Genomic DNA, 25,212 nt, shown 5'->3' with positions numbered 1-25,212 from the left:
TGAAGTGCTTCCATGTGATTGCTTTTACCTTGGTTGTTCTACATTATTGACTGAAAAGGATTCGGGTGATGACTTTTTCACTAGTATGGCTCTTAAGAAAACATATACAGTAATCTCAGATCATCACAACTCAAGCTTGTGGTCAATTCTCTCTTTCAATAAAACAAACTCTTCTGTGTGACTCTGTGACCAACCAAGCACACGTGGGCATTCTTGGGGATCCTGAATCATTGCGTAACATACTGCTGTTGTGAACTGTTACATGAGGCTGTGGTTTGTACACACTAAAAAGAAAGAACATAAACACAGCTGAGACACGTGTACAGCATGTGCAACTGATTATTGCTGACCAACACGCAGGAAAAACTCCAGTGCAAGTGGTGACCCCTTCTTGTCTCTCCTAGGGCTGCCCACCATACATCATTGGATCAAAGCTCTCCACCCCTGAGCGGAACGTCTCCGTCCTACAAATACACATTACCAGGAGCACAAGATGCAAAGGATGATTTCCCCCTTCGGAAAACTGGTAAGTGGGTTTATTCTTGCATCACATACCTGTCCTTTCATTTTGCTTCTAGACGAAAGTCAAAGGATTTGAATCAGAGAGCTATTATGCGCTTCGCGCCCATGGCCTCAGCATTAACAAGTGTGTGTTTGGTCGCAGGCATGCGCACATGTACACACACACACACACACACACACACACACACACATCCCTGTTGTTCCAACGTGATTCAATCTGTAATTGAAGTACCTTTTGTAATTTAAAAGTTTATCATATTTGGATTTTAGTCAGATTATCTTATTAGCAACGAAGGGTAGCATTAAGGGAAATAGAAATTTTATTTTTCAGAAAATTCTGATCTTTTCCATTAATGAGGACCTTTATAATTTTCACCATTTATCTGATTTTCTGTTGGGCCTCAGTCATTTACCACAAAAATGGGAATGATACAGTTTTCTTTTCAAGGTTTAAAGACCTTACATTTCAATTGTTTAAGTGGTGAAAATAGATAAAGCCAAAGCTACCTTCTGAGTAAGTGACTTGCCTAATGTCTCATAGATTACAAGAGAACTCAGAGTAAGTTTTGTACCTAATAATCTTTTGTAATTATATTAAAATGGGCCTTGGGGAACTGGGACAGTGCAGCCTCTATTTGGAATTTAGCCAGCTGCCTTGTGGCTGTAAAGCCTGTGTTTGTTTCAATATCTTCTCCTTTGTGAGCCCTCTGATATGTGCATATTTAACATGTTAAATGCTCTTACCTCTATAATAAATATATTCTAAGACTTTAGCAAGATGTAAGCATAAATAACATTCATGTACATTTTGTTCAAAAGTGTGTTATTTCTTTCAAATATGGCTCTTTAGAGAAAGTTGTGAATTTAAAAAATTTTATATCCACAGTGTGATCTGAAAGGTATTCATAGAAGATAATTTGGTCCATTGTATTTTACTCAGGTCTACTTGAAGAAGTATAGATCAATGTCATTTGTATATGAAATCTACGGAGAGAAAATGATTTTAACTAATTTTATTTATTTTCCCAAGCAATTTTGAGTACTCAAAGTGGGTATACATTGTAAAAGCACATGCTGAAGCTATTTTCTCTCATATAATTTACCTGTAGCAAAATGAAGATTTAACAATAAAAATCAATCATGAGTAAGAATTTATTACTTAATGTCTATTGTACCAGGCACTGGGAAGGATTGTCAATATTGCAAAGCAATCCATGTCTTTTTTTTTCTTTTAATAACCCAAATATTTTGCCATTTCTACTAGTAAAACAATAGATACAGTAAAATACTTCAAGAAGGGTATGCAAAGGGAAGAATGAATTTTATGTATTGCATCAGAATTTAACACAATTATCTACAAATCAGGTTGCCTTTTATATAAATAAATGTCTCTGGGATAAAAGGAAGAAAGCACAGAGTGAGTCTCCATGTATTTCTAAAACACAGAGTACAGTTTATGAAAATTGATCCATAAAGGACATGAGTTTTAGAGTGTGCGGTCTTTGATCTGCAGCCTTGACATTCACTTGCACCAATGGCTTGTGTAGGAACTATTGACAGAGATTATGTGAATATGGCCCCAGGTCTCGGGGCAGTGACTGGCATTCAAGAGCCCATGGAGTCACTAAAAGGAAAGAAAACACAAGTCCTCTTATGGCAGGAGGTTACTGATGAGTGATACAGTTACATTCACAGAGAAAGCCTTCTACCCTGCTGTGCACACAGCCTTTGAATGTATTCTTTCCACTGGGAGATTGAAAACTGACTGCAGAAGAAGTGGCCTTTGGAGTCAGTAAGCATCCAGAAAGAAAATCTGATGTTTTTAATACTGTAGGACAAGGACAAAAAAAAAACCATACTTTGTGTCCCATTGTTTCCATGAGAACAGTTTAGGATTTTTTCTCTCAGAAGAATGAATAGCAAGCTGTTAATTTATTCTTTTAGACATTCTCATCCCCAACAAAATTAAAAGAGAAATCCTGTTCACAATATGTTACAGAATTTCATTCAAAACTGTACTAATATGAAAGACATTTTCTTTGTCTATGTTTACCCAGTATTTTAAGTTTCTTCCTTTTCTATTGAAAATCTGATACTTAGGAAGGGTCAGACTATTGATTTGTAAAACCAAATATTCTCTGGCATCGTACCAATAGAATTCTTGAGCAACCATTAATAATTTTATCTCTATAAGGGCTTCAGAATATTTCATAATTCAGTTCCCATGATCTAAGAAAAGTATTATATAATTAAATACAGATATTTTCCACACATAATCTAAAATACTTAGAGATACACTTCATTAATTCCAATAGGCAGAACTCTTCCAACTTTTATAAATATAACCCATTGAGTGTATTTCCACTCCACTGTGAGAAAGGTTAGATATATATTTGTACTAAAGAGAACATCGAAATACACTCAAATAATAATTTCAGTTCATCATTTGTTGTATTTTCGTGACCCCAAGAGTTATTACAAAAGAAAGTAATAAAATTTTACCATAATTAAACATGTGTGATGATTGGTATAATTTTTGCAGAAAGCTACACCATATTAAGTGAAATTTCGAGTAGTGGCGTTGATCATATAGTGTAGATACCAGGACAGTTATAAGAGTCAAGCTTTCCTGTTGGGACCTGAGTATCATCCTCTGTGGTCTACTTGAATATCATTGAACTGAATCTTAGATTTAAAGGAACTTGTTAAATGAGTGGATTTTCTAACTTTTGATCTGCATATAATACTAAATTCTTTCAGTTTCCTTTTAACCCACATCAGTACTGAATTACCAGTGTGTGTTAGCAAGATTTAAGGGAGTAAAGCTGAAACCAGAGTAAGAAAATCTTAATGACCTTTAAAAGTGGCCCCAGGGGTGTCCCTTAAGCAGTGAACCAAATTTGGAACCTCTCTTGACCTCTTTGGACCCAGCCAGACAGTGACAACCTAGGAACAGTCAACCATGGTGTCTCATTTGCCTGCAGAAATCTGACCTTTGTCATGCAAAGTGGACCTTTACTTCCTTCCCCTGAGGAGAATCATAGTAGCTCATACCATTTGAGCATTTTGGAAGCATCAGAATGATAGGAATAGAATAGGTAGCTCTAATCAGGCCCATTTCTAACCCAAGGTTCTCTTAAATGGAGGAATTGAGAGTCTTTTGCTCCTTTCTTAACAATGAACATCAAAGACCTTTATAATTAGTTGTGAAGGTGAGAATAAAAGAATTTAAAAAAAAATTTTTTTTCTAAGGCCCTTACTTCAAGTAGCACTCCCTTTTAGAATTACACTCTGTGATACTTTTCATTCTTTAACACAGCATTTGTTGATACTGAAATTTGGAATATTTTACTGAGCTTTCTGGTTTGGCTGCAAATAATATCATGCTATAGTAGGTGACTTTTTCCCCTCTAATATAGTATATTGCTGGACAGATAGTAAACTATAAAATAGGGAAAGAAAGCTTCTGGGTCCAGACACTTTTGAAATAGTCCATAATTCTAACAAAGATAGTACGTATGTGGTGACTTTGAACTGACCTTCAAAACCACTTGACGTAGATTCTGTTCCAACGAGTGTGTGCATATGTCTCATAAAACATTATGGTAAAAAGTTCTAGAGGTTTTATGCTCCATTATATTATTGGGGTCTTACCCAGTGAACTTCGCCTTCCTTTGAATGTTGCAGTCTTTCCATTTAATACTTCTGAACAAAGTGAGCTGGTTGGCAAGATTAACCTCTTAAAGTGCACAAGCCATATAAAGCTTGGCTTAGGCTAATAAGACTGTTCCAGCCCCACTGAAATATTCACTTTAATGGTCAGCAGCCCTAGAATAAGACTCAGAGATGGAAAGGGTCCAAACATAAGTTAAGGCTTTGGAAGGCCAATGTCATTTTCCACATCCAGTAAATTGGAACGAAGGCAGAGATGAAATATATTCCCCTCAGTAAAGCAGTTAGAATTTATGTTGTGGTACTTTGGTAACCCGTTCAAATTATTATAATCCAGAATAAATACCCAGGAGATTTTTTTTTAATGTTTTAAAACCTTTCTGTCATCTTCTTCTCTCTCTAGTTCTCTGTCTTTCTCACAATACACAGAGGTGTGTGTGTGTGCACATCTGGACACACACACACATTTGTGTACAGATGGCATTTTTGTTTCTAAAAATATTCACCTACAATCTTAGTCCAGATTGACAAAAACTGGAATGCTTTTATATGCCTTAGGACCCTCATTTCCATTGTTGTGGCAATTCTTCTTGCCACAACATTGGCAAGAATTATTGAAATATATTCTTTGTGATAAATTTGCACTAGTTTTCCCAGAATTGAGAAGCAGTGTGGCACAGTACCACAGGCTTTGAATCCATCTACCAGTTTGAAATCTGGATCCTTAATCTTGGGAAATACACTCGATCTCTTTAGGCCACAATCCTCATCTGTAAAATAGGAATAATTGTTGCACTTGGTTCACACAGTTATTTTGAGAATTCAGTTGAGTAATGCATGGTATGCACTTCGAATCACAATTCCAGGACTTAGGGAGTGCTTAATAGTTTTATGTATGTATGTATGTATGTATTTATGTATGTATGTATGTTTTTAGGTAGACCCCAGTGACCAGACATTACATAACTTAATGTGATCATCCCAATAAATCCCGCACCCATCCAGCACCACGCCTAGTTATTAGAATATTATTGACTATATTCCCTGTGCTGTAGTTTACGTGCCCATGACTATTCTGTAACAACCATTTTGTACTTCCCTTCATCTTCTTTGCCCATCCCCTGCAACACCCCTCCCATCTGGCAACAACAAAAAGTCCTCTGTATCCCTGAGTCTGTTCTGTTCTGCTTGTTCATTTTTTTTGTAGATTCAATTGTTGATAGATATGTATTCATTGCCATTTTATTGTTCATATTTTTTATCTTAAAGAGTTTCACTTATTTGCATCAGGCTAACACTAAATCTCTTACTGTTGAAAAGTTTTTGAAGTCTTACATTGTAACCTTTATTAATAAAACAAGTAAATTCAGGAGAACGTATGAAGTAGGAGGTCACGTTTTGATTCCTGGTCAGGGCACACACCTGGGTTGTGAGCTCCATCCCCAGTGTGGGGCGTGCAAGAGGCAGCTGATCAATGATTCTTTCTCATTGTTGATGTTTCTATCTCTCTCTTCCTCTCCCTTGCTCTCTGATGTCAATAAAAAGAACTTCTTTTAAAGAAGGGGATAGAGCCCAGCATTTCAGAGCCTGATATGGTGGCCACGGGAGCAGCAGATTTGTTTCTGTCCTTTCCCATAGAAGGAACTCTAATTGATGCCGGGCTCACGAGGGCCAAACTGAGTACTCATTTCTGCCATTGACTTCATTTTTAAATAACTAGACTTTAATTTTTAGAACACTTTTAGATTTACCAAAAAATTTTTTGAATATATAGCCACTGATATTTAGATTGTCTCTACAGTTTTGTCCTCTTCAGAATGTCATACAGTTGGACTCATACAGCGTGTAGCCTTTTCAGACTGGCTTTTTTTACTTGACAATGTGCATTTAAGATTCCTCCGTATCTTTTTATGGCTTGAAAGCTCTCCCCGCCCCCCACCCTCCGCCAGCTGAATAATATTGCATTGTATGGATGAACAAGTGTTTATTTATCAATTTACCTATTGAAAGATGATCTTGGTTCTTTCCAAGTGTTAGCAGTTACAAAGCTGCTATAAACACTCATGTGTAGGTTTTTGTGTGGATACAAGTTTTCAACTCAGTTGGGTAAATGCTTAGGAATGTGATAGCTGGAACTTACAGAGAAACTGCTGTACCATTTTGCACACTCACCAGCAGTGCATCCGACTTCCTGTTGCTCCACATACTCACCAGCACTTGGTATTTTCAGTTTCACTTGTTTGGATTTCAACTATTCTAATAAGTATGTAATGATTTCTCATTGTGGTTTTAATTTGTAATTTCCTAGCGTTAGCAGGGAATATTTTTCTCCATCCCTTTATTTTTACTCTTTCTGTGTCTTTATATTTAAAACTACCTCCACCCGGCCACACGTTGCTGTGGCTCAGGCTGGTTAAATGGAAAAGAAAGAAAAGAGAAAGCACACATTTCTAACACATTTAATTTCACAATGCTTGTGGGCATACAATATTTTTTGTGATCCATTGTCTGTGCAGATATAGAGATTGTCTGATTTGCCAACTCTAGAACACCCAACATATAATTGTCCATGTGAGAAGCAATCCGTGTCTAGATCTAAACCGCACAGTTCTAGAGATTGGCCCTGAGCTTTGTTGATGGTGATTGCAAACGCCAATCGAATTGGGAATTGCAATCTCTTAAATTGAAATGGCATATCTGTTGGAATCATAGGAATGAGAGGAATGAGGACATCTTCACCTTTGAAAGGTCCTGTCAAGATTGTTGCTTCTACAACGTTGCTCATTAATTTTTTTACTACAAGCCGTGTGCCGTTGCAAAGCTTTGGCTGGTTGATATTTTGCAACATGATAATTGGCACGCCGATTTTCAATTGCAGTACGTGCGGTGGCATCCCTGGCAGATCGAGTGAATTCAAAAATCCTCTTGGATAATTAACTGCTTCATCTGCTTCCACAACAGTGTCGACGGACTTGTATGTGACTGCCTCGCTTTGAATGTTAGACTGAATAATATTGTTAAGTTCATAGACATCTTTGTTCTTGGCCGCAAGAATAGCTAGTTCACTCAGCCAATCACAATTCTTATAATTGGTTTGAATATTGGGAAATACTTTTTCAACCAATTCTCCTTTTGACGTCACTAAATTGCAGAAGTTATGAGGCAATGAAATTCGTCCTGAGGTCAGATCAACTGGCACCTTTCCGTTCCCAATTTCCAGCAATTGATGTGAGAATATCTCAGCTGATCGATTGTTTTGCAGCTGGACACGCATATTTGTAGTTAATTTTATCTACAATTTATAATTGTAAACAGAAACATTGAAATGGAATCGTAAAATATTTAGTACAACGTGTGTTGCTTTTACATCCAACAGATGGCACTGTTTTTCAAAAAAAGCATGTTTTTACCTGTCACAGGTGTGACATCTATATAATAGTAGGTATAAGGGATATAAAAACGCGTGCATATTCGAATGCAATGTTTTGTCAAAATTTCAAAGCAATCGGTGAAGAACTTTCAGAGATTTAAGATTTTGAACAAACGAACATTTACGTTTTTATTTATATAGACTAGAGGCCCGGTACACAAAAATTTATGCACTCGGGGGAGAGGGGGTTACCTCAGCCCAGCCTGTGCCCTCTTGCAGTCTGAGACCCCTTAGGGGATGACCACCTGCTGGCTTAGGCCCGCTCCCTGGGGGATTGGGCCTAAGATGGCAATCAGATATCCCTCTGGCAGCCTGGCAGCCCTCGGAGGATGTCCACTTGCCAGCGGGGAGCAGGCCTAAACTGCAGTCAGACATCCTTAGCGCTGCTGAGGAGGCAGGAGAGGCTCCCACCACCACCACTGCTGTACTGGCAGCCATCAGCCTGGCTTGTGGCTGAGCAGAGCTCCTCCCATGTGAGAGCGCCCTGACCACCAGAGGGCAGCTCCTGCATTGAGTATCTGCCCCCGCATTGAGTGTCTGCCCCCTGGTGGTCAGTGTGTGTCATAGTGACCAGCCATTCCCAGTCCTTCTGCTGTTAGGGTCAGTTTGCATATTACCTTTTTACTATATAGAATAGAGGCCTGGTGCACGGGTGGGGGCTGGCTAGTTTGCCCTGAAGGGTGTCCCGGATCAGGGTGGGGGTCCCACTTGGGTGCCTGGCCAGTCTGGGTGAGGGGCTGAGGGCCGTTTTCAGACTGGCGGGCGACTGAAGCTCCCAACCTCTTTTTTTTTCTTTTTTTTTATTCTGGGATTTATTTACCTTCTATGGCTGTCACTGGAACTGAGAGCCAGCTTTAGCTCTGAGGCTCAGCTCCAGCTCTGAGACCTCGGCTGCTGAAAGTAGGTATCTGGGTTTGTTTGGCTTCTATAATTGAAACACTGTTGCAACTCCGGCTCTGAGGCCCGGCTGGCTGAAAGCAGGTTTCTGGGGTTTGTTTAGCTTCTATAATTGCAACATTGTTTCTTAGAGTGCAGTTCAGAGGCCAGCAATGGTAGGCGGGGAACCTTGGCTTCCTCCATCACTGGAGCAAGCAAGCCTCCTGTTCGCTTCAGCTGCCTGGCTGCCGGCCGCCATCTTGGTTGGCAGTTAATTTGCATATCGCCCTGTTAGCCAATGGGAAGTGTGTTGGAGGTACGGTTAATTACCATGTTTGTCGATTATTAGATAGGATTTTTTTCTGACATGCAACATATAGTTGGATCTTTTGTTTTGTTTTGTTTTGTTTTGTTTGTTTTAACCCACTGTGACAGTCTCTTTAGTGTATTAGACCATTCACATTTAAAGTGGTTATGGATATAGTTAGATTAATATCTACCAAGTTTGTAATGGTTTAATAATCATTGTACTTATTCTCTCTCTGTTTTTTAAATCTTCCCTCTTTTTCTGACTTCTCTGGTTTTAATGGAGTATTTTATATGATTCCATCTTCTCTACTATCTTAGCATATCAATTGTACCTCTTTTAAAAAAAATTTTTTTGTGCCCTGGCTATTGTGGCTCAGTTGGTTGAATGTTGTCCTATGTACTGAAAGACTGGTTCGATTCTGGGTCAAGGCACATGCTCAGGTTGTGGGCTCCATCCCTGGTCAGGGTGCCTGTATGAGACAGCCAGTCTATGTTTCTCTCTTATATCCTCACATCAAAGTTTCTCCCTCTCTTTCTCCCTCTCCTTTTCTCTCCCTCTAAAATCAATAGAAAAAATATATATTTTTAAAATTCCTTTTGCGAGTTTAAAGTACACAGTTACATCTAATCCACATCAACTTACCAATAATATTATACTGCTAAATAGGTAAGGTACCTTATAACAGGTATTCCCAGTTCCTCTCTCCCATCCTGTATAATATTGCTGTTGTTAATTTCGCTGTTACATGAGCTAAAATCAGCCAATAAATTGTTGATATTATTATTATTTTGAATAACCTATTATATCAATGAAAAATAAGAAAAATAAAATATTTTCTTTTACATTCATGTATTCTTTCCTTTATATAGATCTGAGTTTTGACCTGTATCTTGTTTTTGTTTGTTTTTTTCCTTGCCAAGGGACTTATTTTAATATTTCTTGCAAAGCAAGTCCATAGGCAGCAGATTTCCTTAGTTTTTATTTATCTGCAAAAACTTTTATTTCTACTTCTTGTTTAAAGGATTATTTCACTCAATACAGAATTCTAGGTTGCTGGGTTTTCTTCTTGTAATTCTTTAAACACTTCACTATATTCTCTTCTTGCTTGCCTGGTTTCTGACAAGAAATTTGATGTAATTCTCACCCTTCTTACTCTGTAGGCAAGTTGCTTTCTATTATCTTCTGGTTTCTTTGAGCATATTCTCTTCATCTTTGGTTTTCTGCAGTTGACTATGTTATATGCGTAGGGGTTTTGATTGTGGTGTTTATACTGCTTCATGTTCCCTGAGATTCCAGCCATTATTCAGATATTCTCTTGCTCCTTTATATTCTTGTTATTCTGAGATTCCCATCAGACATATGTTACATCTTTTGTAATTGTCCAAGAGTTCTGGGGTATTCTGTTATTTTTTCTTTGCCGTTCAGCTTGGGAAATCTCTACTCACTTGTCTTCAAGGTCATTGCTTCTTTCCTCAGTTATGTCCAGTCTACTGATGAGCCCATCAAAGGCATTCCTTGTTTCTGTGCTTTTTATTTCAATTGTTTCCTTTTGATTCTTTCTTAGATTTTTCATTTCCCAGCTTAAGTTTTCCCATATGTTATTGCATACTGTCAACTTTAAACTACCATATCTCATTGATTTTAAGATACTCATTTTTAAAATTTACTTTTATTATTTTATTTTTAATTGAATTTATTGGGATATATGGATTTCGATGTACAGTTCCATAATACTGTATATTGCATTGTGTGTTCACCCAAATTCAAGTCTCCTTCCCCATCACCATTTATCCCCCATATAACCTCTTCTACCTACCCCACCCCTGGTTAAGATGCTCATTTTTCAAACAATATATCTGGAATCAGAGAAAGTCTAGTGAATATTTCATAGTTTAACTAGCAGTGTTTTTGCTATACAAGGTGATTGTGCATGTTACAATTGATAAATTACTATAGTATTTACCCAAGAATTAAATGGCTTAGAATAGTAAGATTCCTTGTGATAAAGAAAGAGCACAAATTTATATGTGTTTTTCAGCTGTCAGAGGGGAAGGAGGTGGGGATGACTGGATGAAAAGGTTTGCCAAAGAACATATATGCATAACCCATGGACGTGTGGTGATAGCTGGAGGGAAGTGGGGCCAGGGGCTGGGTGCAGGTGTACAAAGAGGCAGGGAGATGGGGACAGCTGTAACAGGGTCAACAATAAAAATATAGTTAAAATTGTAAAAAGCATAATAGAAAAATAATGTCCCCCAAATTTTTTTTATTCAAAAGTTAGTTATGATTAGGTTAGAATTAAGAACAAGATGCTTTAGCAGTTCAATAAATACGTTGATCTCACAGATTGTGTATGCAATATGTTTGATGACTAGTTGGAGCTAAGAGCAAGTATTAATTGAGAGTTGTGTGATAATTCATCAACCATGTAAACACTTTGAAAATCTAACTCAAGTTATTTGCTTGTGGGGGAAACTAGTGTGAAGAAGCTAATATAGACTAGGGCAGTGATGACGAACCTTTTGAGCTCGGCGTGTCAGCATTTTGAAAAACCCTGACTTAACTCTGGTGCCGTGTCACATATAGAAATTTTTTGATATTTGCAACCATAGTAACAAAGATTTATATTTTTGATATTTATTTTATATATTTAAATCCCATTTAACAAAGAAAAATCAACCAAAAAAATGAGTTCGTGTGTCACCTGACATGCGTGTCATAGGTTCGCCATCACTGGACTAGGGAGACAAGCATGGAGTGTAATCTCATGGTTTGGGGTTAGATCTGGCCGAGAATTCCACCACAGTGTTACCACTTAGAGCTGTGTGATCATGAGCTAGTTACAGGACTTCTCTGAGCCTCAGTTTTTTCAAGTGTCAAGTAAGGGAAATATTCCCCTTGCATAGTTACTGCAAGCAATGAAGTTACTGCATGCAAGTACCCAGCACAGTGCCTGACATAGGACAATCTCAGTACATATTGCCTGTATAAGTTACTAAGAATAAAGGTGTGGCGTTAGTAGTAGGAAGTATTCGTTGTAGCCATATGGTAAAATTGTAAAAGAATTGAAGTGGCAAAAAGAGTCTAGATTTGTGGTCTTAACCCTGTCACTAATATATGACCTTGAATACAGCATTTAATGATTTAGGATATTTGATTTCTCAATTAATTAAAATATTTGGAGCAAATGATTCCTAAGATTGTGCTAACAGCAAATATATCATCATGCTTTATGAAGAAGAGTAAGATAGAAAAATGTTAATGATTTGAAGAATGTATACGTAAGAAATAAATGATGGTGCTTTTGTAGAATTATATCTAAAATTCATTTTAATTAACTGTAGCAAAATCTAACGACATATTTTTCACTCCCCATAAAATACTCAATTAGAAATAGGCAGGACATTTTAGATAAGATTGGAATGAGAAATTGGCAAAAACAATAATTAAGACTTAAAAGCATTTAGCCATCTGTTGTATAATCATGAGAATGATTGAAAAATGACTCCTCCTTTGTAATATTCACGATTACATAACTTGAAACACTGGAAAAATATCCCACGCTAATATATGCACATATATCGCTAGACATAGATAATGAAATGAATTAAAAGATGACAAAATAAATGATGAAATATTTGTGGCTATATTTTCTTTTAAATTTTGTGCTACTTTGAAATGAAAGTGTCCTCTGTGGCAAAGAAGTCTAGCAGAAACCATTATCAGTTTGCTCAGAAACCTTCTTAACATTTAAGGCAGTACATAATAACAGTTTATACTGCATGCTAGATTTTTTTCATTAAATGGTCTTAATTTACCTTTACAGAGCTATCTTTATTTCTAATGATCTCTTCTTTTAGAAAACTTTTTTTATTTCAACATTTATACTGATTCTTCCATTCTTTACCACCCATTCATACATGAGATCAATTCAAAAGTCATTTTTTATGAATAATTGATTCCCACATTTTCCTTCTCTGTATGCCCATTTTTCTGTAATTTTTGCAGTAAAGGCTGGCAATCATATGTAAATTATTAAATATCATATTTTATGCTATTGTTTTTATCTTATTTTGCCCAATTGGATGAGAAAAATGTCTTTGAGACTTTGTAACATCTTCATTTCTTTCCCCTCTGTTTTTAAAAATACAATTTTATTGATTTCAGAGAGGAAGGGAGAGTGAAGGAGAGATAGAAACATCAGTGAGAGAGAATCGATTGGCTGCCTCCTGCATGCCCCACACTTCCGATCAAGCCTGCAACCCAGGCATGTGCTTGGGAATCGAACCTGGACCTCCTGGTTGATAGGTCGATGTTCAACCACTGAACATATTTATTTCTCATCTAACAAATTACACATTGTTTTGGGCTTATTAGTAGGTATTAAAGACATAAATATGAGTAAAAAGGGTTTTTGCCCTTAAGGAACTCACAGTTGGCGATAGTGAGGCACATGTATAGGTTAATAGAAGGTGAATTGAAAGTTAATTTAATTGAGCACTTGACCCACCTTGCTTTTTGAGGAGCTACTATTTCACTTTTCTAGGTTATAAACATCTTGAGTGAAAGCAAAGATTTAAACCACCTGAAGAATGCATATAAGAGAAGACACTGAGATATTATTTTTTAAGTAATATATTTAACTAAAAAAATCCAGTATATTTAATTGGAATTATCTATTTTGATTATATTACATTACTAGAGGCCCAGTGCACGAATTTGTGCACAGGTGGGTCCCTCGGCCTGGCCAGCAATTGGGACTGATCGGGGCCAGCTGACTAGGGGGAGGGACCGCCGGAGGTTGGCTGTGGGAGCGCACTGACTACCAGGGGACAGCTCCTGCATTGAGCATCTGCCCCCTGGTGGTCAGTGCACATCATAGCAACTGGTCATAATGGTCGCTTAGGCTTTTATATATATAGATTTTAAAATTGATAACACAACAATTTTTCAAAGAGAATTTATTAGCCCACTACAGTTGTATAGAGGGGGTTCTTTCAGGATAGCATAGACTAAACTGCCCAGAAGAATTTTCTGTAATGATGAAAAGGTCTGTATCTACCCTGTCCAATTCAGTAGCCACTAGACCAGGGGTGGGCAAACTTTTTGACTCGAGGGCCACAATGGGTTCTTAAACTGGACCGGAGGGCCGGAACAAAAGCATGGATGGAGTGTTTGTGTGAACTAATATAAATTCAAAGTAAACATCATTACATAAAAGGGTACAGTCTTTTTTTTTTTTAGTTTTATTCATTTCAAACGGGCTGAATCCGGCCTGCGGGCCGTAGTTTGCCCAAGGCTGCACTAGACAGATGTAGGCACTTTATTTATTATTTAATCCTTACTGAGGATATGTTCATTGATTTTAGAGAGAGAGGAAGAAGAAGAGAGAGAAACATTGATGTGAGAGAGAAACACAAATCAGTTGCCTCCCTGACACACACAGACCAGTTTTCAAACCCACAACCTAGGTGTGTACCCTGATCAGGGATTGAACCCGTAACCTTCTGGTGTGTGAGATGATACTCAAACCCGGCCAGGGCTGATGTAGTCACTTGAAATTGAACACAAAATGTGGCTGTTGTGTCTGAGGAGATAATTTTTTGTTGACAAATTTTAATTAATTGAAATTTATATATCCACATGTTGCTAGCTAGAAACTATCATATAGACCACACAGTAATAGACCTAGGAAGGCACATATGTGGCTGACGTGTCACAAAATACCTGCAGTCCCCAAGGCACAAGTCACTAATCAGTCACAGTAAACTCTTCCCTCTGAGCTAGCCTTAGACCCATTCTACATCACATAACCCAAAGAAAAGACAATGCCTGAGCAGAATTAAGATTTTTCAGGACTCTTAATTCTTAAGTAACAAGCATCCAATAGTATAAATTAGCTTAGTTTCAAAAAGGTGTGTGTGTGGGGGGGGGAGGGGGTTGTGTGGATTTGGAGGGTTCATTTAACTGAATCTTTTGAGTGTCCAGATGCTTAAATGATGCTAGTTCAATATGTTCACATGTTGTTATTAGAAATATAAGTTCCTGACCTGGTTTTGCTGGACTTTACATATAGTAATGTTCCCTTCAAATGGTGACTATGATAACCCAGTACAGCCCTAGGCTTACCCCTTAACAGCTTAACAAGAACGGCAAAAATAAGCAAGCTCTTTCCCCCTAGTACAGCTCTGAGCAATTCCCAGGACTAACTCTCTGAAACAGCTGGGTCCTGTACCAACCCTGAGTCACTCATTCACAGTGAGGTCAGTTATGCTGGGGGGAAGGGCTAAGGGACACCACTTGCCACCCTGGGTGTTTGGGTGGAGTCCCCACCAGCTCTTTCTCTTTTTTAAAGTCGGAATCATCATTTTAGATGTGTTTTTCTTCCATAATATCTAGTGTCTAGCCTTGCACAGAGCAAGTGCTCAGTCAGTATTTGTTGATAGGAGTGTCTCATTCTTTTTACCTAACTGCTCTTACTCCTTGTTTAGAAATGTTAAATCATAATTAAAACGAATAAAATGAGAATCAGAGTAGCATTCTCTTTTTTTTCCCCACTCTTAGCTCAAGTACAACATTTAAACCACCTGAAATAGAATAAACTGGTTAGAAAAACAGTGCTGTTCTTTGAGCTCCTATGGAACATAAATTCAGTGAAAACCTGTTCAAACCACAACTCTGATTAAAGGTTTTAGCTGCCAAATAATATGTTCTGGTTAAAGCCAAGTTAGTATTATGGAGTGTTTCATGAATAACAGCAAAGGCTTTATATTTTGCCGTTGATTTTCTCATGGGAAACTCATGTAAAGGAGAGTGATACCTCCCTGTTGACTTTAACTTTTAGAAATGCAAAGCATGCTGAAATTGTACATAATTCTCTTCTAACGAAAAGGAAATAGCATTTCAATGGTTTTCCTCAGTGTCTAGTTGAGTTATGGTGGGGCACAACAATTGATTTACCAGATGGGAGGTTACATTTTCTATTTAGCTGATTAAGTTGTAGGACACTGGGATTGCATCTCATGCCATAAGGATCCCACGTAAAAGCAAAAATATTTTAATTAACTACATTTTGAAAGTGGCTAATTAGAGGTTTAAATTTTCACCCCCTCTTTTTACTTACATTGCACTAGAAAGGGAAATTGTTCTTAGAGACAGGCCTTTTCATAGTTATTTGGCTTAATAATTTAATATCTCAAGTGGAATCTGTTTTTAAAAACAGTAACATGGTCCCACTTGAGTGAGTTTTGGATATTGCTTGCTTATTGTGGCTATTTAATATATACAAAGTACTCTCAGCATTTTAGGGTTAAAATAAATGATCCTTAACTTATACCCTTATGGAACTTTAGCTGAAAAAAGTAAAAGTAAAAAAGCTATATTTTTTTCTCTCCTTTGGATCGTTTTTACAAATAAGCAAATATATTACTAAAACCTTTGTCATTTGTAGAAAACTAGAGGCCCAGTGCATAAATTCATGCAAGAGTGGGGTCCCTTGGCCTGGCCAGTGATCAGGGCCAATCCGGGCTGTCTCACCCAGTCCCGATCTGGGTCAATTGGGGCCAGCTGGCCAGGGGGAGGGACTGCAGGAGGTTGGCTGTAGAGTGCACTAACCACCAGGGGGCAGCTCCTGCATAGGGCGTCTGCTCACTGGTGGTTAGTGCGTGTCATAGCTACCGGCCAGTCATCCGGTCACTTAGACTTTTATATATATATATATATATATATATATATATATATATATATATATATATATATTATATGATAAAGTGGTAAATACTAATTTTAGGTAAAGTATCATCCTGGTATTTTTGCTAATTGATGGGTATATATCATTAATAGTTTTCTTCAATATTCTACTTTCTTACCTAAAAATAATACAACAAAAATATAACACAGTAAAACCTGATCTCATTAGAATATTCAGATTTTCAATGCAATGCCAACCTTGGAATTCATTAGACTGTTTCTATGGCTTCTGTAATAAATTAGGACAAACTTAGTTGCTTAAAATAACACATTTATTATCTGGAGGTCAGAAGCCCAAAATGAGTCTCACGGGGCTAGAATAAAGGTGTCAGCAGGATTATGTTCCTTTCTGGGGGCTCTAGGGGAAATTCCATTTCCTGGCTTTTCCAGGAACAGGGGCTGCCCACATTCTCTGTCATGTGGACCCTTCCATCCTCAACACCAGCAATGACTAGTTGAGTCTTTCTCACACTGCGTCATTCTAACCCTCTTATGCTACTCTCTTCTGTATTTTTAAAGGATCATGTGATTATATCGGGCCAACCTAGATAACCCAGGATAATTTCTTTAAGTTTAAATCAGTTGGTTTTCAACCTTAAATCTATCTGCAACCTTAATTCCCTTTTTACCATGTAAAGTAATAGCCACAAATTCTGGGGAGTAGGACGTAGACATCTTTAGAGAGGAGGCATTATTCTGTCTACCTTAGAGTTTTAATTAGGATGATGTTTTCTACAGGGTACTTTGATTTTCTACCCCTTTATCATTTTATTTGAGGTTTACTTATTCAGACAATCCTCCAAAGAAATGGAGCTAAATCGAGGATGTTTGGCTAAAGGTCTATATGGAGAAGGGTTCTGAGGTGACCTTCATAAATCCAGAGGCAAAAATATTGCCTTTTACATCAGCCTGAACTCTTTAAAGTCAGAGAAAAGATATTACTCTCCACATTTGCAGGCAAGAGAATTGCGGCACAGAAACACTGAGTAATACTTCACCCAAAACACAAAATTAGCAGCAGAGTCTAAACTGGAAAACAAATCCAGACTCTTATGAAGGTAACCAGGTGCACAAGCTGAGAGCACAAGTAAGTACAATAAAAGCTAAATTTATGCTGAGTCCCAGGGAGTTATCAGGAGATAGGTATTAATTTTCTGAATGAGAACGTGTGTGCTGTCCCAGCAGTTGTTTCTATCAAATACAGACTGGGCTGCCCCAGGCAGATCTCACCCACTAAGATGGTCCACAACAGCTAGTGAAATCAGTTCACACCTCTTTTTATACATGTAGCCCTGAAGTGTCTGGGTAGAAACTGTGTTAAAAAGAGTTGCACCCACAAATAATACTACTCATGACATTTCTATTTAAAAGAGTCTATAAAAGATACACCTAATAGAGGATAAATATAAAACTATAAAACACACTGTGCCCTTTTATTTCCATGCATAGACAGGAGTTAGTTCATTACTGAAAAGATGAATAGGATTGAGTAATTCTGAATTTTTATTTATCAGTATAGATTTTTAGAACTAAACAGGATTATTATAAGAAAAAATAAAAGCGTATTTATAAAGTCAGACTTCCCCAAAAGTAGCGTGTTATTTAAGTTGTGAAATACTAGCTCAGCAGTAAGACTGTATTATAAACCCATAGGCTTCAGGCTAAAAAATTTTCATAAACTGAATTGAAGAAAATTAAAACTTGCTCCTAATCTGTTTGTTTTAATGATCATTCTAAATTTTGTATATTTTCAAAATGTAGATCTTCCAAATTCACATTTGAAAAAGTAAAGCATATATAGGAATTAACATATAAATGTATTCTAGACTTTATGGGATATGGATTTCCTGGACTCCCAAACATAGTAATGTTTCTGCATTCCATAAAAGGAACATTCCTTCTCCATTCCACATCTGCTATAGAAGACCTCTTGTAGTACATTCAACATCATGAAACTCTTAGTTAGAAATAAGACAATTTGAAGTTTAGCCAGTTCTCTTCTCGACATTTTCAAACCAGCCTTTTAATGTAAGTTTTCTTTCATGCGTGGACACATGCAAGCATGAATTTATTCACTCAACAACTGTTTATTGAGACCCACCATGAGTCTCTGTAGTTGGTAAGTACTGAGAATAGACATAAAATCAGTTACTACATTTATTGCTCTGAGCACTATGTGTGGTAATTTCAGTGAAACAGTGAGGGTTAAAACCATACTGCAGTATTTTGAGGTTTAGAAGTGGTGATAGGAAGTGTAAGTCTATGTAAAAATAATACAAAACTTGACTGTGAACTAAAGTAAATATGTAGACAATAGCCAATAATATCTGTATCTCAGGAGGGCTTATTTTTACCTGAATGGGAAAGATCTGAGCATGCATACATGCTGAAAAGAAAGCCAGAAGAGAGCGGAAGTTTGAAGGTACAGATTGAATAGCGTCTGTTAGTATGGCATAATTTAGCTAATTTTTGCTTCATATATATCTTTGAAGCCTTAACCTGCATTCAGTATCCCTTCCATACCCCGCTAGCATATTTAATCTTTATTCCTTGAATTTGCCAGTACCTTCCTCTGGGCGAAGTACATAGAACTGCGCTTCCCTCCCACCTCTGTGGGTCAGGATCTCACTGGGCGCCCAAGATTTCCTCTCAAGGCCAATATCTCTATCCTACAACCACAACACTCTGCTTACGCCTATCACATGGCATTAATCACAGAGTATTATTCATTCCTGTAATACCAGCCTTTTCTCGATCATTGATTCAGTAACTAATGGGTTTATTTTTATCTAATAGGCCCTGTATAAATGCTAAATAAACAACGGAAACATAACTAGACATGTTCACACACATGTCTTCATTACCCAGTCTTCATGGAACTTGTAGACTTGGCTCTCAAAATTGTTATTCAAGGCTCTTAATTAAATTTAATTAAACAATGGAACCAACTAAATTGATCATTTTAATCTTAACTGTAGTGATGAAATATTTCATCACACATTATAATTTTAATTTCTTTCTGTCCAGAATCACAGTGTTTGATTAAAGCATCTTAACTGATAAAAATGGTAATTTTTAACTTAACTGTCATAAAAATTCAAAGGAAATAGCTATTTCCTCCTCCATTTGCCCTCATTTTTTAAAGAAAGCATTGAGTAATATTTGTGCATTCATTCATTCACTCATGAGACTTTTTCTGAAAGCTGATAAAGCCAGATGAGCGTCAGGCATTCTGGGAAATCATGGTGAGGAGAAGGAAAGGGGGTTCAGCAGAGAGGACTGCTCTTGCATGAGGAAACTGAGTGGCTTGTCATGGGCCTTTGGGCTCTGGAAGCCCCTGCACTGGCTCATGAGGTGAGGCATCCAGGCACACTGAGGGAAGATGCCCACCCAGAGCTTTACCTATGCCTCCTATTCTCCTTATGATCGTATCCAGTGAGCACAAAGAGCTTCTATCTACCATGATATGTGGTATTAAATTTTTGTCTAAGTTGTTGGTGTAAGGAATATTCATAATTTAGGATGAAAAGTGAACAGAGACTAAATAAACACAGCAATCATTCTTAGTAGATGGTAATGTATTTACAACATAGAACAAAATACTGTGGAAATTATAAACAGGCAAGTTAAAAAAAGTGATGAAAATAAGTAAAGTCAATTATTAACCAAAAAGTGTTTAACATATTCTGAGTAAAAGATCAGAAAAGGATTATTGTTATAGTTGTTGCTGTCATTATAGGTAACATTGCACTCAGCAAAGGGAATAGACCAGTTGTCAGTTGTAGTCTTCAGTCCCTCTATTTATCTTTGCATTTTAGTTGTTTTGTTTTATTTTAATATAAGCTCCCTGATCTTATATGTGGACTGCATTAAGCATTCATCTATTCAACTTCTATCTATTGAACAACTTACCTTTTGACAGACAGTTGAGTTAATAACTTTGTTCCACCCCTCTAATCTTCCACCACAATGCTTGGTGGGCATTGTTACTGCTCTGTAATAGATGATAAAATGACTCATGGAGATAAGCAACTCACCCAGGGTTGCACTTATAGTACATGGAAAAGTTAGCCTTGAAATCTGAGTCTGGCCTGTTTGTTTGAGAGACCTCCTTGCTTCTACAAAAGATAGTATCCATGTCTGTATGTGTGTGCACATGTGTGAAAACAAAACACACACACTCCAATCTCAGGGAAATGAAAAGTCTGGGTCTTGTCACTTTACTGTGCCTTGGAATCCAGATTTTTTAAGCTGTGATTCTGCTACTTAACTTTACTGATTATTTGCTATTGTTTGTTCTCATAACGTCACACCGAAGGTCATTCTCTACCATGGAAATCCGTATGAGAAGAAAGATTTGAAATAAGTTTACTTTATGAAACGGAAGCATTTCTTCTGTTTCCTTTTGTTCACTTATTTTTTTTCTTTTAAGTAAAAAGAGAAAACATTTTTTGTTCTGTCCTCTTTATTTTAATATTGATTGTTTTACTTAAATAATGATAATCAATTTTTCATGCAAGGTTTCCATCTCAGCAGACAAATGCATTTAGATGGGCACACACACTAAAAAGCTTTGCTTCTGTTTCTGTGATTAATTGAGATGCAGAGAGTGATGGGTGTGGAGTAAAAATAGAAATGCAATTAGTGCAACTAGGCATGAAATACGTTCAAATACAAGCAGAATGTCTCCCCAGTTACTGATCTCTTTCGGGGCTCTGGAGGATTTGCATTCCATTAGTAAGTCACTGGAATGGAAATCTTCAGACTTTAGGGAGACCAGAGCATTAAGAAAAATGGAATTAACTTTAACTGCAAACTGAGTCAGCACAATAGGCCATTAATTCTTCTGCTTGGGTGTATATCATGCTGAGCTTTGGTGGGCGGGCTTCTGAAATGTTAGGACTGAGTTTATAAAGCATTGCAAGGACTAAATGATGGTTATCTATCATCCCAGACTTTGCCCTCACCACTGGCAAACTGATATCTACTGTGACTCAAAACCAGTATTGAAATATAGGCAAACATGTTTGCTAAAACCAATGGATATGGACCTTTACTTAGAAAAATTGCATACAGTCTATTTTAAGAAAATTAATTTATGTTGCACTTTATGGAATATCAATCATTCCTAGTATTAAAAAATCCTTGTCCTCAATTGATAGGAAAAAAATCACAATGCCTCAAATATTATCATTTCAAATTGAGAAATTCCATCTTTCTGTATAGCTCCATAACCAATAGGAGTTGACTGACTTTGCTTTCTTTAGAAATAAGTAGTTTTACAGATATTTTAAAGTAAATTTCTAAGTATAAAATGTATTGAAATATTTTGTATTTTCAAGCTACCTATGGCACTCCTGATTTCTGATCATCTTCACTTTCTTCCCTTACTGTGCTCTGCATCCTCTTTGAGAATCTCAATCTCTAACAGATATCATCTCATTTGATCATCCCTGGGAAGGACAATTGTTAACAACTGCCATGCAATGATTGCTTACCACAGGATTTCTCACACTTGGCAATACTGACAGTTGGCTCTGGATAATTCTTTGTCATGAGGGCTACCCTGTGCATTGTGGGGTATTTAGAAAGATTCCTGGCCTCTGTCCACTAGATTCCAGGAGCAACTCCCCATACTAGCAATGTCCCTTGGTGTCATAAATCTTCTCTGATTGACTAGTTTATCTTCTACTAGATAGTATTTCATTTGATTCTACCAAACTTTGCAAAATATGTAAGACTGTGTTAATCAGAGTCTTGGCAGGAAACAGAACCTACACAGTATGGATCATAGACTTACGATGCTTAGGGATGTTGAGGCACGCAGAAAATAGCAATAACAGGAAGCAATAATAGCAATAATTCCCTCCCCTGGGATTGAAGAAGCAAGGAGAGGAAACAATATTCCTGGAGTGCTGGGCAAGGTGGAGCCAGGGATCAGAGGCTTCCAGAGGGAGATGAATGCAGAGGAGACAAAGCTGATGCAGCACTTGTAGAGGAGCGAGCATAGGACATTCTGGTCCCTCCCTCCTCCTCAATCTTTGGATCACTAGCCAGTCCTACCAGTAAATTGAGCACCAATGAAAGAATTGAATTCCACCAGCAAAGGACTAGACTGATGCAACCCTAGAATTCAGCCTCCATGAGCCCAGGTATCCAATCAGATGGTCACAGCCCTGTGAAATAAGGAAGGTGTTAGTTAGACTTCTATGTTTCACAATGAAGAGTCGGGCTCAGAAAGCACTGGAATCTCACTGACAACCCCACAGCTGGAAAGTGGTGTCATGTGGACTCAACTCCACGTGTTTCCACTGAAAACACAATTCCTTTTCTGCTCCACCTTTTGAAGTGGTTAATCAATTGATTTACTCCCTCTGGACAAGTAACCTATAGTTTAATCCATTTAGGGTGCATCATAAAATCATGCCTAAATCCAAGTCTCAGAATCTGATATTTGTTCTACATATCCATTTAGTTAGGGATTCCTATTTATTGGTTATAGCTTTTCAGAGGCAAAATTGGTGTGATTAGGAGAATTTTAAAATAAATATTTAAAGAAAAAGTCTAAGTAAATTAATACAGTGTGGGAGGCCCAGAAAGTGATAAATTTTAGGGGTGCAGTCATTGAGCTTTTTGTTCTCGATCCTCATTTCTTCCCTCTCCCCATTTTCTACTTGTACAATATTTTCAGGACCCCATTTTTTACTTTTTTCAATATTTTCAGTCACAAAATCAGTTGTAGAACACACAAAAAATTTAACTTGTTTTATTTTTTGCAACTGAATATTTCTTTCAAATTCTTATTTCACTTAGCCAGTTCCAAGAAAACCTAGAATACGTGGGTTCTCGGTTCAAGGAGAAGCTGCAGAGAAGTGGTGCAGGTCTGAGGAGAGCATTGAGGGGAGGGAGAGAACAAAGATAAAAACTTAAGTAGAAATATTTAAAGTCTAAAAGCAAAATAAATAAAGAGATAAATAAACTTTTAAGTTCCACCTGTGATACTATTTGTAGTCGGTACAATACAAAATTCTTTCAAAGAAAGCATTCTCACAGATCAAAAAATCTGACTAAATTATAACATTGTGTCTGGTAGAGATGATTAACAATACTTTGGAAAAGCAGTTTTTATATTTTTTAATGATATTCGGACTTAAGGTGGAGGAGCAGTATTATCGGTAGTTAGAAGACTGGACTTGAGCTAGACTACCTGTTACAGCTTCCGGCTTCACCCCAGTTTATCTATGACCTTGGGCAAGTTACTTACCCTCTCTCTGTGTTTTGTTTTCACACTGATATATAATCAAGGTATAAATAGAGTCTATGCCATATGGATTTTTTTATGCTTAAACAAGTTAATATTGACAAAGTGCTTAGAGCAGTTTGTCATAGAAATCAATCATTATATAAAATTTAGCCATAGTCAGAAGTCATTATATAAATGTTAGCTATCACAATATAAATCAGTGGAACATAGGAATCACTATATAAATTTTATATAAAATATATAATGTAGAAATCACTATATAAAAGTTAGCAAACATCAGAAATGTCTTTTCCATCATCATCATCATCACCACCACCACCACCATCATCATCATCATTGATTTCTACTATACAGAAATTCAATCCAATGTTTCCATTTTTCTAAAAGATCATTACTTAAAAACATAATAAATCACGACTAATTATAAAGTATCACTATTTTAAATAGTTTAACCGAAGAAAGAACAACATATATATGAATAATGTGCATTTGTATTTCAGAACATATAACCTAACTCATAACTTTTTAACTCTAACACTTGGCCACCCTTCCTTTCTAATTCATTGTATCCTCAACGTACAGAAAGTTTTATTTAAAGTGGTCAGAATGAGACATAAATTATATGCTACTGAGGTGTCTTCTTACTACCAGAAGTCAGGCCAGAGTCCCTGAAATCACATTAGGGCACTGTTTTTGTGGTTATTGAGTTTCACCCTTGAGAAAATTAGAAGGGCTGACACAGAAGGATAATAAATCTTACTCTGACCCAAACATATTTAGTGATTAAGTTTCCTGCTAACAATTCAATTCTGTTAGATAAAATAAATACAAAACTAATGTTTTAACTCCTTTTCCACTTTACATTTAGAGAAGTATAAAAGCATTTCACACATCTCATAAAAATAAGTACTATATTTGTCTGTTTAATTCAAGGTCAATGCCTTGTTTACATGCTTTGGGTTTTAATTTGAGGTGACAAGGGACTAAAAAAAAGGGGGAGCCACTGTTTATACACAGGAGCAACTGGCTCTCTATTTTTAATTTTTATCTATTTTCTTTGTCTCAATCCCCAGCCTCTGAGCCCAACTTGAAGGTGCGGTCCAGGTTAAAACAGAAAGTGGCAGAGAGGAGAAGCAGCCCCTTACTCAGGCGGAAGGATGGAAATGTTGTCACTTCATTCAAGAAGCGAATGTTTGAGGTGACAGGTAATTGAGGATTGGACAGACACACACTAAAAAAAATGCTGGTGGCAGGAATGAAAAAGAAAAGTTTAGAATAAATATGCCTGTTGCATTTGAGGAGAAACATTTCTTGAAACAAGATTATATTGAAAATTCACTAGTAGTTCAGTATTCACCAACTGTGTTAAACAGGAAATGAATGAAAAAC

The 25,212-nt window shown here is 37.0% G+C and overlaps 1 protein-coding gene across 5 annotated transcripts in view; it reads left to right on the top strand.

The window, feature by feature from the left end:
* The window catches only part of HDAC9 (histone deacetylase 9), an 828,595-nt gene that overhangs the window by 461,228 nt on the left and 342,155 nt on the right, over positions 1–25,212 (top strand). For 3 of the 5 annotated variants that reach the window (XM_036327963.1, XM_036327965.1, XM_036327964.1), the window contains exons 7-8: positions 405–526; positions 24,897–25,028. In XM_036327963.1, the coding sequence (XP_036183856.1) occupies positions 405–526; positions 24,897–25,028 (254 nt within the window). The remainder of the gene's footprint in view (positions 1–404; positions 527–24,896; positions 25,029–25,212) is intronic. The other 2 variants (XM_036327967.1, XM_036327966.1) reach the window with 1 other exon arrangement.

Source organism: Myotis myotis, unplaced genomic scaffold (assembly GCF_014108235.1).
Source record: "Myotis myotis isolate mMyoMyo1 unplaced genomic scaffold, mMyoMyo1.p scaffold_m19_p_11, whole genome shotgun sequence".
Lineage (NCBI taxonomy): Eukaryota > Metazoa > Chordata > Mammalia > Chiroptera > Vespertilionidae > Myotis > Myotis myotis.
Note: the sequence above shows the minus strand (reverse complement) of the source record. Positions and strands in the feature narration are given on the sequence as shown.